General features: G+C 52.9%; 1 protein-coding gene across 2 annotated transcripts in view; it reads right to left on the reverse strand.

The window, feature by feature from the left end:
* Window positions 1-3,055: 3,055 nt before the first annotated feature.
* CD4 (CD4 molecule) overlaps window positions 3,056-13,364 on the reverse strand; it is a 36,461-nt gene continuing 26,152 nt past the window's right edge. The window contains exons 4-10 of one of the 2 annotated variants that reach the window (XM_080812552.1): window positions 8,416-8,574; window positions 7,742-8,002; window positions 7,048-7,380; window positions 6,042-6,242; window positions 5,332-5,456; window positions 4,927-4,994; window positions 3,056-4,575 (exon numbers count right to left, since the gene is read on the reverse strand). In XM_080812552.1, the coding sequence (XP_080668678.1) occupies window positions 4,545-4,575; window positions 4,927-4,994; window positions 5,332-5,456; window positions 6,042-6,242; window positions 7,048-7,380; window positions 7,742-8,002; window positions 8,416-8,574 (1,178 nt within the window). In that variant the 3' untranslated portion in view covers window positions 3,056-4,544. The remainder of the gene's footprint in view (window positions 4,576-4,926; window positions 4,995-5,331; window positions 5,457-6,041; window positions 6,243-7,047; window positions 7,381-7,741; window positions 8,003-8,415; window positions 8,575-13,364) is intronic. The other variant, XM_080812553.1, reaches the window with a different exon arrangement.

The raw sequence follows: 13,364 nt of genomic DNA on the forward strand, positions 1-13,364 counted from the left end.
CCTATCTTCGGCCCCCCCCACCCCCCTTTGGACTCCTGGGGGTGGGGGCTGGGTCTCACCCAGGAGCCCCACTCACACGCACACCCATGATGCGTACAATCCCTGCCCCTTGGTGAAGCAGATCGTCCCTGGGCCTACCCGGCTGCTCAGCATTGCATGACTGACCCAGCTAAGGGGCAGTGTGGAGGGTGGGGTTGGGGGGAGACTGAGGGTCAGCAGAGGTGGTCCTCAGCCTCCATAGTGGGTGGGAACCTTCCTGAAGTACCCCTGCCGTTGATGGGGGAGGCAGGCTGATTGCTTTCCCAGCTATGAGTCTGGCTGAGCGGCTCTGGTCCCCATGCTGGGACTTCTGGGTCTCTTCGTCTTCTGGTTCTTGACCAGTCAGGGATCTTCCGGGTACCCCAAGGGGTGTGGGGGGTGAGGCTCAGCCACCTGGACAAACTACAAGGGAGAAAGGACAGGTGGGAGGGGAAGGGCAAAGGCAGGGCCTAGGCTGGTCTCCAACAGATGTCTTGTGCCCCCTTTTCTGGAAACTATAGAAATAACTGATTACTAGGGGTCATGGGGTCATTCAGAACATTCTCCTGCCTTAAGTCGGATGGCTAGTCACACAGCCCACACAGATCAAGAGCCCTGCTTTCCAGACCAGCAGGAAAGAAGGTATTCTGACCTCCTGTCTCCTATCCCTTTCAGCCCTTTTTCCTCCCTCTGGCATTCCCAGGTCCCTTCTTATATCCCCTGCTCGGTACTATTTAATCTTTATCTTCATGTCCCTGAGTCTCTCTTCAGACCTACTGCTGGCAGGTGCATGACTTGTTTCTTTTTTGAGGTTCCTGGTAAACTGGGATATGTATGCTATCCCAGCTCTTCCCCAGCGTTCCAGCTCCTGGGCCCAGGGGTCTTGGTGCCCAGCCCCATGTCCCCAAGCCTGTGTGATCCCCCTCTGTGTGATCTGGGAAGATGGGAGAAAGGAGGCTGGGACCAAGGGGAGGGGGGGCTAGGGAACCCGAAGGCGGGGAAACCACTGACATCAGAAGCATCCAGAAATGGAAAGATGGGGAACTAGGGGGAAGGAGGAGAGTTTGAGCAGAAGAGAAAGAAAGAGGGGGCAAAGTGATAGTATCTGAAAATAGAAGGAAAGCCCCAGAGACCCCAGGAGAGGAGGCTTAGGAAGGAAGAGGGGCTCTGTGAAAGGAGGGAGCAGGAAACAGGGAGACTGAGAAGAAAAGCCCAGTGTTCAATAGGGTGCTGACTCCCACCCATAGACCTCCATTCTTTCCTCCCCTGCCCCAGCCTCAGTTTCCTTCTGATAGGCAGGAAGATAGTCCTGAATTTTTAGAAGCTGAGCTTCAGTGATCCCTGGGGAGGGGGCTAAGAGGAAATCAGGTGAAACCCTGAACAGAGTGGAGGCAAGAAGGATGAGTTAACGACTTTGGGGGGGAAACAAGGGTAAAAATGGGGCACAGCAGTAAGAGGGTCTTCCTGTGGAAGACCTCAGATCCTTGCCCTCTCTGAGAAGTCCTAGTCCGCCCCCCACCTTTGTTCCCTCCGGAGCCCAGTACACCCTAGTTGCCATGGCAATGGCCAGCCAGAGGGAGGTAGAAGGAATTGGTCAGAAGCGCCCCCCCACTACTCTCCCCTACTGCCTCGCTCCCCTTTCCACCTACCCCCCACCCAGGTCCAGCGGGTGGGCTGTGGAAGAAAGAGATGGGGAGTCAGAGAGGAGGGAGGCAGGAAGGATGTGAAGGACAGAGAGGAGGTGAAGGACAGAGAAAGATCAGAGGAGGGTGGGAGGAGGATCTGGGGGACTCCACAGCGGACAGGGGTCCCTCGCCCTTCGGGGTGAAGGGGTAAGGTCAGGCGGCTCCTCCCTCCCGCCACCCACCATGTACTCCGGGGCAGTGACAGCAGGTGGCTGGGGAGGAGGGGCCGGCCGGAGGGGAGAGGAGGCGGGTGGGGAGGAGGGGGCTGCGGGGATGGGGGCCGCGGGGATGGGGGCCGCGGGGGGACAGGGCCGGGGTCCTCTTACCTCTGGCTGAGCCCGGCACTGCCATGGAGACCGCACTCCCGACGCGGCTCGCCCGGGCTCCCGCCGCCTGCCGGCTCCAGCTCGCCCGCCCTCCTCCTTCCCTCCCTCCTTCCCTCCGGGCCTCCCTGCCCCCCCCACCCACCCTCGGTCCCAGCCTCCGGGGCTCGGTCCGCCGCTCACTCAGCCTCTGCCCCCCACCCCAGGTCTTTCGGAGCACCCCCCCTCTCCCGGAGGCACGCCGCCCGTGAGCCCCGGGTCAGGGGGCCGGCAGGGAGCTGCTCGGGGGGCGCGGGGGCGAGTGCGGGGCGGGGAACTGGACGGCGGAGACTTGGAGGGGGAGGGGCAGGGAAGGCGCCGGCAGGGAGGGGGCGAGGACGCTGGCGGGGAACCGGCTTCATTGGTGAGACGGTTCGTGTCCTGCCCCCACCCCACCCCGCTTTTCGACACGAACACCAGCTCAGAGAGGCAGCTGGTGGTGCTCGGGGAGGAGGAAGCGTGTGTGTCACTGTGTGTATCCGTGAGGGCTGCGCTCGCCTGGAGTGTAGGGCGGAGGGGCAAGTGCTGGAGGGTTTGCTGAAGCTGGGGCTGCTGTGGCGGGGTGGGGGGGCAGGTCTCAAGAATGCACCCCCCCATACACACACATACCGCTTCCTCCTCCTGGAACACAAACTCTCACTTCTCTTGGGGATGCACACAATTGGCAGACACACATTACAGTTTCTCTTGGTCCTTTTTCTCCAGCACACACATATGTGTGTAGAGCACACACAACCCTGCGGGGTCTCCCCCAAAGTCTGGGCCTCCTGCACACACAGGACCCTGTGGGGTGGGCAGTGGGGTAATTGGGCTCCAAAGACACCCCCCCCCCCCACCCACCCAGGGAAACTTCACCTCCTTCCCCTGGCAAGCTTGGCAACCTCTCCTCTGGGCCTTATCCCAAAGATCAGAAGATCCTGGTCCCCAGAGAAGAGTCTGTCTGCCTGTCTCTCTCACATACACATGAATACACAAAGAAGCATCTTCTTTATAGTAAGTTTATTGTATTTTTCTGTGGCAGGGGCTGGAGTGGGCAGGAATACCAAGCAAGCAGTGGGGAGGGAGTCCTCCTGGAAGGGGCAAGCTGGAAAGAGAAGACTAGGGAGAGGGGGTCAGGACTGAGACAGGTGGTGAGAAAGGGAAGGAAGGAGAGGCAGAGGAGGCTGGGGATCCTGAGAGAAATGGACCAAGAAGAGGAAGAAGAAGACTCTTGTAACCCCAGTTTTCCTGTATCCTGGATGGTTTGGGGGAGGGATGAAGGAAAGTACAGGGCAGGGGGATGGAAGCCTGGCTCTGTCACCCTTTACAGGAGACCCTCAGGGGGTTCCCTCTCCAGCCAACTCCCTGCCCCCTCCCCCTGGCAAAGCTCACCTTCCAGAAGGTTCTGCAACAGGGTGAATGGTAGGTCACTGGGCACTCTCTCTCCCACAGGGCCCGTGGCTCCCAGCCTGTGCTCTGATTAGGAGAACTGACAGCTTTGTCCTCTGGTAACAGGATTCTGCCACCGGCAGGTGAATAGAGGAGGGATTTCAGACAGGGGGGCTCCTCTTCCGTGTTTCTGAACTCTCTGAGGCAAGCCCTGTCTGGGGTGGCGTGCTTTTATGAATCCAGAGCTGGGTCCTGGGCATCAGTAACTAATCAGCTGCAGACATCTGCGTGGTACTTGTCTCTGTGTTCAAGGCATAGCCCTGGAACGAGGGGTTAGGAGACCTGGGCTCGTCCTTTGGCACTGACCAGCTGTGTGACCTTGGGTGATCATCTGACCTCTCTGAGTTCCATTTCTGGTCCATAATTTGGAGATGCTAATCTTGGTCCCAACACTCCTAGCTCTACACTATCTTCTTAAGGTTTAAACAGGCAAAGAATGTGAAACGGGCTCATAAACTGACACATACAGCTTGGGGCATAAGGGATTGTGTCTGTGCACAAGTGTGCACTCTGTACACACATGTGGGTCCAGGGGTGCCCGTTGGTGCACAGGTCACGATGTGAGTCTGTGTCCTGCCAACACGATTGAGAAGCAGACCGAATGGAGCAGTGGAAGCTGGCAGTCAGGAGCCTTCGGATCTGGATCTACCCTCCTCCAGCTGTGTGATCTAGGGCTGGGGTCTGCCCCCTCTGGTCCCAAGGTCCAGACCAGTAAAATCACAGCCCTGCGCTTCTTGCTTCAGACACCCAGCCTTGCCCTTCAAGCCAGGCAGGGCTGGTCCCACGTGATTCCCCGGGGACCAGTGGGCCGTGAGGGAGAGAGCTGGGAAGAAATCATCGATAGGGCTAGGCTTGATGTGAAGGAAACCGGGAAGAAATGGTATAAGCCTCAATAGGAGGAGGACCAATGCCAAGGAGAGCGGGAGAGGGCCGGAAGTGCTGGGGTCTGCTACATTCATCTGCTCCGCGCGCAAGCCCAGGAGCCGGGCAGGAAAGGCAAGGGAAGGCAGCTGGGAAGGCTACGAGCCGGAAACTCCCTTGGCCCTGCGCCTCAGATGAGATTGCATGCCTTCTGGAGCCGGCTGGAGGAACAAAGCAGAGCAAGTTTATTCTTCTCCAGACTCCTTTGTATCCTTGAAGCTCCACGTCTCCCAGTCCGCACTCTCCCTTCTTGTGCAGTGGCAGCCAATGGGCCCCAGCTGCAGGCCGGTCTCCAGAAAGATCCCTGGCCTGCTGCCCCCTCGCCTCTGCTGTCCACCCTCTCCCTGCTTCCCACCTCCTCAGCCACCCCTTTGCACCCTTCTTTGCCCTCCACCACCTCCCTGAGCCCCCATCCTCTCACCTCCATCCCACCTCTCTTCCCTCTCTTACCCCCAACACCGGCCACCCTCCCCTTTTCCTCCCTCTCTGCACCCCCGCCCCCAGTTCCTTACTGGGGGCATTGGCAGGTCTTCTTCTCACTGAGGAGTCTCTTGATTTGAGACATACGTTCTGCCTGCCGCTGTCCGGGAAGAAAGGAGAGTTGTGAGGGTCCCAGGCCTCCAGAAGGGAGGCACCCCTTGGAGGAGGGAGTGGGGAGAGCTGGGAGAGGAGAAGCAGTTACTGTGGCTGAGGCCATCTGTCCCAGAATTAACTCTTTGCTCTTTCCGGTCTCTCCCTTGGCATGGATCTGGGACAGGGCCCAGTCCTCCGTGAGGGAACCGGCTGGGCAGGCTGAGAGAACAGGGCGGGAGTGGCTCACATGTTCAGGATACTGTTGTTGTTGCTGTTGTCTACAGGCCCCAGGTGCTCGGATGCCCTATGGGGAGTGCAAGGGGCGTCTGGGGCGGCTCACTCACCCTGCGGTGCCAGCACTTAACACAGCAGAAGATGCAGAGCCCAAGGAGAAGCAGAAGACCTAAGATCCCGCCCAGCACAATGGCCAAGAGCTTTGGCCAGGCCTTGGTGAACACTGGGGACAAAACTAGAAGCGAGAGGGAGAAAGAGAGAGAGATGTTTCAGCTCACTGCCCTCCATCAGGGTGCCGGCCATTCTGGAGGGCCCCAGGAAGGCCTCGCTGCCCAGCTCCACTTGGGGCTCAGCCTTGGGCCGGGAGAGCAGGGCAGGGTCCACAGGGCTCTCACAGGCCACCAGGGCTGAAGAGGAAGGGCTGGGGCAGGATTTTTAAGGTTTAGAGACTCCAGGGCCCTCTGGGGAACTGGAAGCAGCGGTTTCAGGCTGTGCACGGGGCATGGTGTGTGCATGTGTGAGTATGTGTGTGTGTCTGGGTTTGGAAAGGAGCCAGCAGAGGCAGAGGCTCTTGGTCAGAGGGGCCCCATTCCTGGGCTGTGCATCTCAAGGAGGCAGGAACTTGTGGGGTTACAGGTAGGAACCACACCTCGCCTTACCTCGTTCGCCCTGTGTGTCCAGGCAGCAGGAGAATAACCCACCCCTCTGGGAGGAACTGGGAGGCCGGGACGCTGGGTGGTGTCCTCCAACGCAGGGAAGGTCCCACAACTGAAGAGCGAGGGGCTCGGGGTTAGACCACGGAACCTGGGTCCTCACTCACCCTCAGCCTTGGAGGCCAGCAGGACTTTGTCCTTGTCACTCAGTAGGCACTGCCATGTTCCATCCTCAGGCTCTACCACCGACACCAGCTTCTGCTGCTTCGAGACCTTGGCAGCCCGCTCTTCCAGATTCAAGCTCAGCGTCAGCTCCGGGGAGGCGGGTCCCATCACCTCGCAGGTCAAATTGTTTGGAAACTTCATCACTGCGGACAAGAGCCTGAGGCTGGGAGCCTGGATCTCTGAGCTCCCTGACACCCCCCATGCTCTAAGGGACTTCGGTAGGACAACAGTCAAAATGGTCCACACGAATCCCCCTCTTTGAGGGGGGATTTTTGAATCCCCCTCTTCAGAGCACATTTTCAAGCAGTTACACAAAGAAAAAGCAGGTTTCGAGGCCCAGGATCTTGGACTTGAATCTTAACCCCAATGCTTACTATCTGTGGGTCCCTGCCAGTGACTCGACAGCCCAGCCCCAGACGTTAATTAAATACACAGTAAATTCACAAACACATGTAAAGCTCTTGAATGGGTCTGGTGCGGAGAGAGCATCAAGATTTAGCCATTATTATTATTATTTGTGCAGTTACGGTGATGAAGGAGATAAGGAAGTCAAGAGCTCAGCACGAGCCTGACATTACACTGTCATACTAAGAGCGGATTCTGTTCTCCTCGTTAGGAGAAAGAGGCCTGCAGCGGCAGGGGACTTAGGGAGAGTCACAGAGGGCTGGGCAGAGGCAGAATTAGAGCCCCTGTTCCCAGCTCAGGCCCTCTGGGGATTCTCAGCAGAGCCCACCCCGGGCTGGCTCACAGATGTCAAGGAAGGACATGTGGCTTCAAGTCTCAGTTCAAAACCAGCTCCAAACCAGAAGGCCCCGGATCAGCTCCTTCAGGGAACTAGGGCCAGGGCTGAGGCCTCCCTGTTGGGGTCAGCCCTGCCTCAGAGCCAGCCTTGGGCAATGCCCCTCCACCTCCCACCCCCATCCTCCCTTTCTCAGTCTAGTTCTTTACCTCGCATCACCACCAGATTCACTTCCTGCTGCAGTGTCCCCTTGGGAAGACTCAGGGTCAGGGTTCCAGAACCAGCACACTGAGACGAAGCCTGGGGCAGGATAAAGCTGAGTGGGAGCGTTTCCTTCAGCTGCAGTCTGGGGTGGTGGACCTCTTTGACAAATAGCTTCTTGTTCTCCAAGGTGAAGGAGCTCCAGAGCAGGGAGGATGGAGAGCCCTCTGCCCGCCACCTCAGCTCCCCGCTCAGGTTTTCAATTTCGAAGCTAAGTGGGAAGGAGAACTTCACCTGCTCCCCTTCTCTTGTATAGACTGTGTTAGGGACCTTCTGGAAACCTGGAGGTGGGAAGAGAAAGAAGCTGGGTCCGGAGATAGGAAGATGAGGGGGTATGGGGTAGGGTAGGTATGGGCCGGGGACAGCCAAGGGATGGAAGGGGATGACCATGAGTCTAAAACCCTCAGGTTGCCATCTACCTCTCCCATCCTCTCTGTTCTCTCCACCCCAGAGTGTTCCCAAGGCAGCACCTCCTCCCCCTTGGAAGTCCTCATAGAACAGTCCGGCTCCGGCTCCGGAGGAGACTGGAGCCTCCCTCCGTGGACCAGCAGCGAACCCAGGAGCAGAGCAGTGGGAACAGCAGCCGGGTGTGCCTGCCACTGAGGCAGAGGGGAGACTGCAGGGGAGAGGCGCCCCTCTTACCCAGCACCAAGATGTTTATGTTGAACACCACTGTCTTCTGGTTCTGGGAGATGGTGCATGTCCAGGTCCCGCTCTCCTGCAGGTCCAGCCCAGACAGCAAGAGTCTTTGGCTGCTGCCCTTGCTTTTATTCCCTGGACCTTTCCATTGCACGGAAGGGCTGCTACCAGAGGGGGCCTCCACGGTCAGGGTCAGCTGCTGCCCTTGCAGCAGGCGGATGTTGCTGCCGCCGCTGCTGCTGCCGGTGTCCCACTTGGCAGCCACTGTGGAAGGAACAGGCCACCTGTGTCACACACACGCTATCCCCAAGGGGAAGGAAGAAGCCAGGAAACCCAGAGTGTCTCTCCATTACCCCCCTGCTAAGACCCAGGGACCCATTCCCTCTCTCCTCCTCAGGTGGGCTTTCTTCCCTGCCTTTGTGGCTTTCCCTCCTTCCTCTAGCTCGAGCCCTTCTCCGCACCCCTCCACCTCCCAGGTTTCTTCCTTTCTCACTGCCAGACGGAGACCAAGACCGAGACCAAGACCAGAAGCCCGAGGAGGGTTTGAGGAGATGCGGGGGCCAGTCTGAGCCATCTCGGGACTGTGGAGGAGCCACAAGCAGCTCAGGCCTGGTTTTGGTGGAGGATTGGGAGTCAGGGAGGAAGGCGGTTGGCTGGAGGGCCCCTCATCTACTCACGGTTGAACACCAGCAGCTCCACCTCTTGCTTCTTGCCATCTACCTCACAGAAGTAAACCCCTGAGTCTGCTGCTTCAAGATCCTTGATGATCAGAGGGAAGGATCCTCGGTCCCACAGGTTTTTTTTCGGTTCCACACGATGCTTCAGCTTGGAGGCACCTGGGAGCAGAAGTCAGATGGAGGAGGCTGGGGTAGCCTGAAGGCATGACATCCCTGGGGAGGGCAGGGCCCACGACTTTTCTGATCTCAGTCCCTAACTTCCTGCAGAATCAGAAAACCCCAGACCGGTGAGGCCGTCCCATCACCCTCACTTAACTGGCCAGGACAGTATCGTCTTAATCCAAAATAAAATAATATCCTTATTTCCAGAACGCCACCTCCTACAATGCCCAATACTTTACATGCATCATCTCAAGTAATCTTCACAACAATTCCAAGAAGTAAGCGCCGTTTTGGCTTATTTTGCAAGTTGTGTAGCTGCCTCACCTCGTACTTAGGCCTTGTTGGCAGGAACATGAACCAGTCCAATTTCTTTAGAAGGCAATTTACAACATCTACCAGAATTACAAATGCACACACAAAAATACCCGTCCACCAAGAAAGGATAGGTCAAGTAAATTATGGTTCGCCCCTTCAGTGGAATGCTATATGAGAAGAAGGAGGAAGCTATCTGCTGAATGGAATAATAGCTAAGAAACATCATTAACTGAACAAAGCAAGACATTAGACAGGCTACCATTCGCCTACAAAGGAGGGAGAAATTTACCTATCTATAGCTATCTCTTTGTAGATGCTGTGTATAGGAACACGTATTTCTAGAAGTAAACAGAAGAACAGGGTAACTTTGGGTGCCCGTGGGGAGAGGGAGTGAATACCCCCCAGGACAAGTGTCGGGGGTGGGGGCTTCCCACTACATACCCTTTTCTACCTTTTGGATTTGTTAATAGGGTACAATATTAGACAAAAAAAAAAAAAAAGTGATGGCCGCGTGGTGAATGTCTGGCAGAGGGTTCTAGGCCAGGTCCAATGGACTAGGGGCTGACATGCACAAAGCATGGGTCTGGAAGTCAGTACGGAAGCAGGTGAAAGAGAAATCCAAGTAGGAGGGACTGGGAACAGAGAGAATTGCCCAGAGGCTTCCTCTGTAATCCAGGCGGGGGGAGTTCTGTGGCCAAGGCTAATGAAGGTGCCATTCGCACAGGAACAAAGAAGATTGTTAAATAATAAAAATTCAACTGAATGAATTGTAGAGATCATTGGCTTTATTAATGGGTTCGTGAATTGGACAGCATCCCATCTAGCAAGTAAAGGGGAGCTCTGAAGGGTTACAGAGAAGGAAAGCATCTGTTTGTTTTAAGGTTTTCATCTATTTATTTGAGAGAGAGCATGGGGTGGGGGACAGAGGGACAAGCAGACTCCCCGCTGGGTAAGGCTCTGTTCCGGGACCCTGAGATCATGACCTGAGCTGAAGTCAGACACTTAAGCTTAACTCACCGAGCCACCTGGGTACCCCTGAAAAGGAAAGGTTATTAAAGGTGGGGAGGAAGTGGAGAAAAGGGAATTATTAACAAAGATCACCCTCCTAAGGGAACCAGAACAGGTCCATCAGTAAATTTCCTAGCGATGACCAGGAAATTCCCATGTTGACTAGTTAAAGGTCACATTTCTGGGGGTTGAAACTGCAGTTAGGTTAGGTATTAAGTGTTGGTTTACCGACTTGGGGCCTTAACATAAGTGACACCATTTAGGCCTGTTGCTTTCATTTTAACAAGATGAAAGAGAAAAACACATTCAAAGGAAGGAATAGCCATCAGGGGTGACTGATAGGAAAACAGGGATTGAAGTAGAGGAAAAAAAAAAAAAAAAATCCTGACTCTCTGGTTCAGAAATTGGGGGAGTCAGGAGAGTCAGGGATCAGGAAGTTGAGAAGGCGAACTGTTCTGGAGGAAAATCAAATCCTAGAAACAGAACAAAAACACTGACACAAAAGATGAGAATTTTTAGAAAGGAGCACATTGTTTCAACCTCACAGGCAATCAAGGAAATGCAGATTAAAACCACAATGATATATTTTTCTTTTGAGATTTTATTTATTTATTTGACAGAGAGAGAGAGATCACAAGCAGGCAGAGAGACAGGCGGGGGCAGGAGGGCGGGGAGCAGGCTCCCAGGACCCTGAGATCATGACCCAAGCCAAAGGCAGAGGCTTAACCCACTGAGCCACCCAAGAGCCCCAACAATGATATCAAATTAGCAAAAAGAAAAGAAAAAGAAAGAAAGGAAGAAAAGTGTTAAATAATACTACTCAGGGCTGGCAAGAGTGCTAGTGGAAAAGGCACTGTTAGCTAGACTTAGTGTAAATGGATGGAAACTTTCTGGAAGCCATCTTGGCAGTATATACTATCTATTATTAAAAACTTATACCCAGGGGGCACCTGGGTGGTTCAGTTGGTTAAGCCACAGCCTTTAGCTTAGGTCAAGATCCCAGAGTCCTGGGATCGAGTCCCACATTGGGCTTCCCCTGCTCTGCAGGGAGCCTGCCTCTCCCCCTGCTTGTGCTCTCTCTCTCTGTCAAATAAATACATAAAATCTTAAAAAAAAAAACCCTTATACCTTTAATTTCATTTCTAGAATGTTATCCTTAAAACAATAATTTAAAAATGCAAACCAAAATGTAGAAACAAATATAATAGTGTTGTTAATAGGGTACATTAGACAAAAAGATAATATTTGTATATTATAGTATATTAATTTGGAATATTAGGTTGGCACCAAAATAACCCAAATAATTTTTTTTCTTTCTTCCTATTTAACCCATCCCCCTACCCACCCACCCCCTCTGGTAACCATCAGTTTGTTCTCTATAATTAAGAGTCTGTTTCTTGATTTGCCTCTCTCTCTTATTTTTTCCCCTTTGCTGATTTGTTTTGTTTCTTAAATTCCACATATGAGTGAATTTATGTGGTATCTGTCTTTCTCCAACTGAGTTATTTCACTTGACATTATACCCTGTAGCTCCATCCATGTTGTTGCAAATGGCCAGATTTCATTCTTTTTTATGGCTGAGTAATATTTCATTGTGTGTATATGCCACACCTTCTTTAGCCGTTCATCTATCGATGAACTCTTCTATCGATGGACATGGATGGCTGCTACCAAATCTCGGCTATTGTAAATTAATGTTGCGGTACCTATGGGCGCCTATATCCCTTTGAACTATTGTTCTTGTGTTCCTTGGGTAAACACATAGTTGTGCAATTTCTGGGCCTTAAGGTAGTTCTATTTTTAACTTTTAAAAAAATTTTTTTAAAGATTTTATTTATTTATTTGAGAGAGAGAGTTAAAGAGCATGAGAGGGGAGAAGGTCAGAGGGAGAAGCAGACTCCCCATGGAGCTGGGAGCCCCATGCGGGACTCCATCCCAGGACTCCGGGATCACCACCTGAGCCCAAGGCAGTTGCTCAACCAACTGAGCCACCCAGGTGCCCTATTTTTAACTTCTTGAGGAATCTCCGTAATGTTTTCCACAGTGGCTGCACCAGTTTGCACTCCCACCCACAGTGCAAGAGGGTTCCTTTTTCTCCACATCCTCACCCAACTCTTGTAGTTTCTCGTGTTGTTGATGTTAGGTTTAGCCATTCTGACCTGTGTGAGGTAATAATGCATTGTGGTTCTGATTTGCATTGATTTGCATTTTCCCCAAGATGGGAGACTTTGAGCATCTTTTCATATGCTTGTTGGTCATCTGTCTGTCTTTTTTTTTTTTAATAATTTTTTTAAGGATTTTATTTATTTATTTATTTGACAGACAGAGATCACAAGTAGGCAGAGAGGCAGACAGAGAGAGGAAGGGAAGCAGGCTCCCTGCCCAGCAGAGAGCCCGATGCGGGGCTCGATCCCAGGACCCTGAGATCATGACCTGAGCCGAAGGCAGAGGCTTTAACCCACTGAGCCACCCAGGCGCCCTGTCTTTTTTTTTTTTTTTTAAAGATTTTATTTATTTATTTGTCATTTGTCAGAGAGAGAGAGAGAGAGAGAGCATAAGCAGGCATTGTGGCAGGCAGAGGCAGAGAGAGAAGCAGGCTCCCGCTGAGCAAGGAGCCCAATGTGGGACTCGATCCCAGAACCCTGGGATCATGACCTGAGCCGAAGGCAGCAGCTTAACCGACTGAGCCACCCAGGTGTCCCCTGTCTGTCTTCTTCAGAGAAATGTCTGTGGTCTTTTGCCCCATTTTAGAAAGGATTATCTGCTTTTTGGGTGTTGAGTTGTATCAGTTCTTTATATATTCTGGATACTAACTCTTTTTTTTTTTTTTTAAAGATTTTATTTATTTGACAGAGATCACAAGTAGGCAGAGAGGCAGGCAGAGAGAGAGCAAGGGAAGCAGGCTCCCCGCTGAGCAGAGAGCCCGATGCGGGGCTCGATCCCAGGACCCTGAGATCATGACCTGAGCCGAAGGCAGAGGCGTTAACCCACTGAGCCACCCAGGCGCCTCTGGATACTAACTCTTAATCGGATATGTCATTTGCAAATACCTTCTCCCATTCCATAGGTTGCCCTTTAGTTTTGCTAATTGTTTCCTTCACTGTGCAGAAGCTCTATTTTGATGTAGCCCCAATAGTTTATTTTTGTTTTTATTTCCCTTGCCTCAGGAGACATTTTTGAAAGAAGTTGCTATAGCCGATGTCAAAGAAGTTACTGCCTGTGTTTTCTTCTAGGATGTTTATGGTTTCAGGTGTCACATTGAGGTCTTCAAGCCATTTTGAGTTTACTTTTGTATATGGTGTAACAAAGAGGTCCAGTGTCATTCTGCATGTGGCTGTCCAGTTTTCCCAGCACCGTTTGTTGAAGAGACTGTCTTTTTCCCATTAGATATTCTTGCCTTCTTTGTCAAAGATTAATTGACCATATAATTGTGAGTTTACTTCTGGATTTTCTATTCTGTTCTA

This window comes from Martes martes (genome assembly GCF_963455335.1).
Source record: "Martes martes genome assembly, chromosome: 8".
Lineage (NCBI taxonomy): Eukaryota > Metazoa > Chordata > Mammalia > Carnivora > Mustelidae > Martes > Martes martes.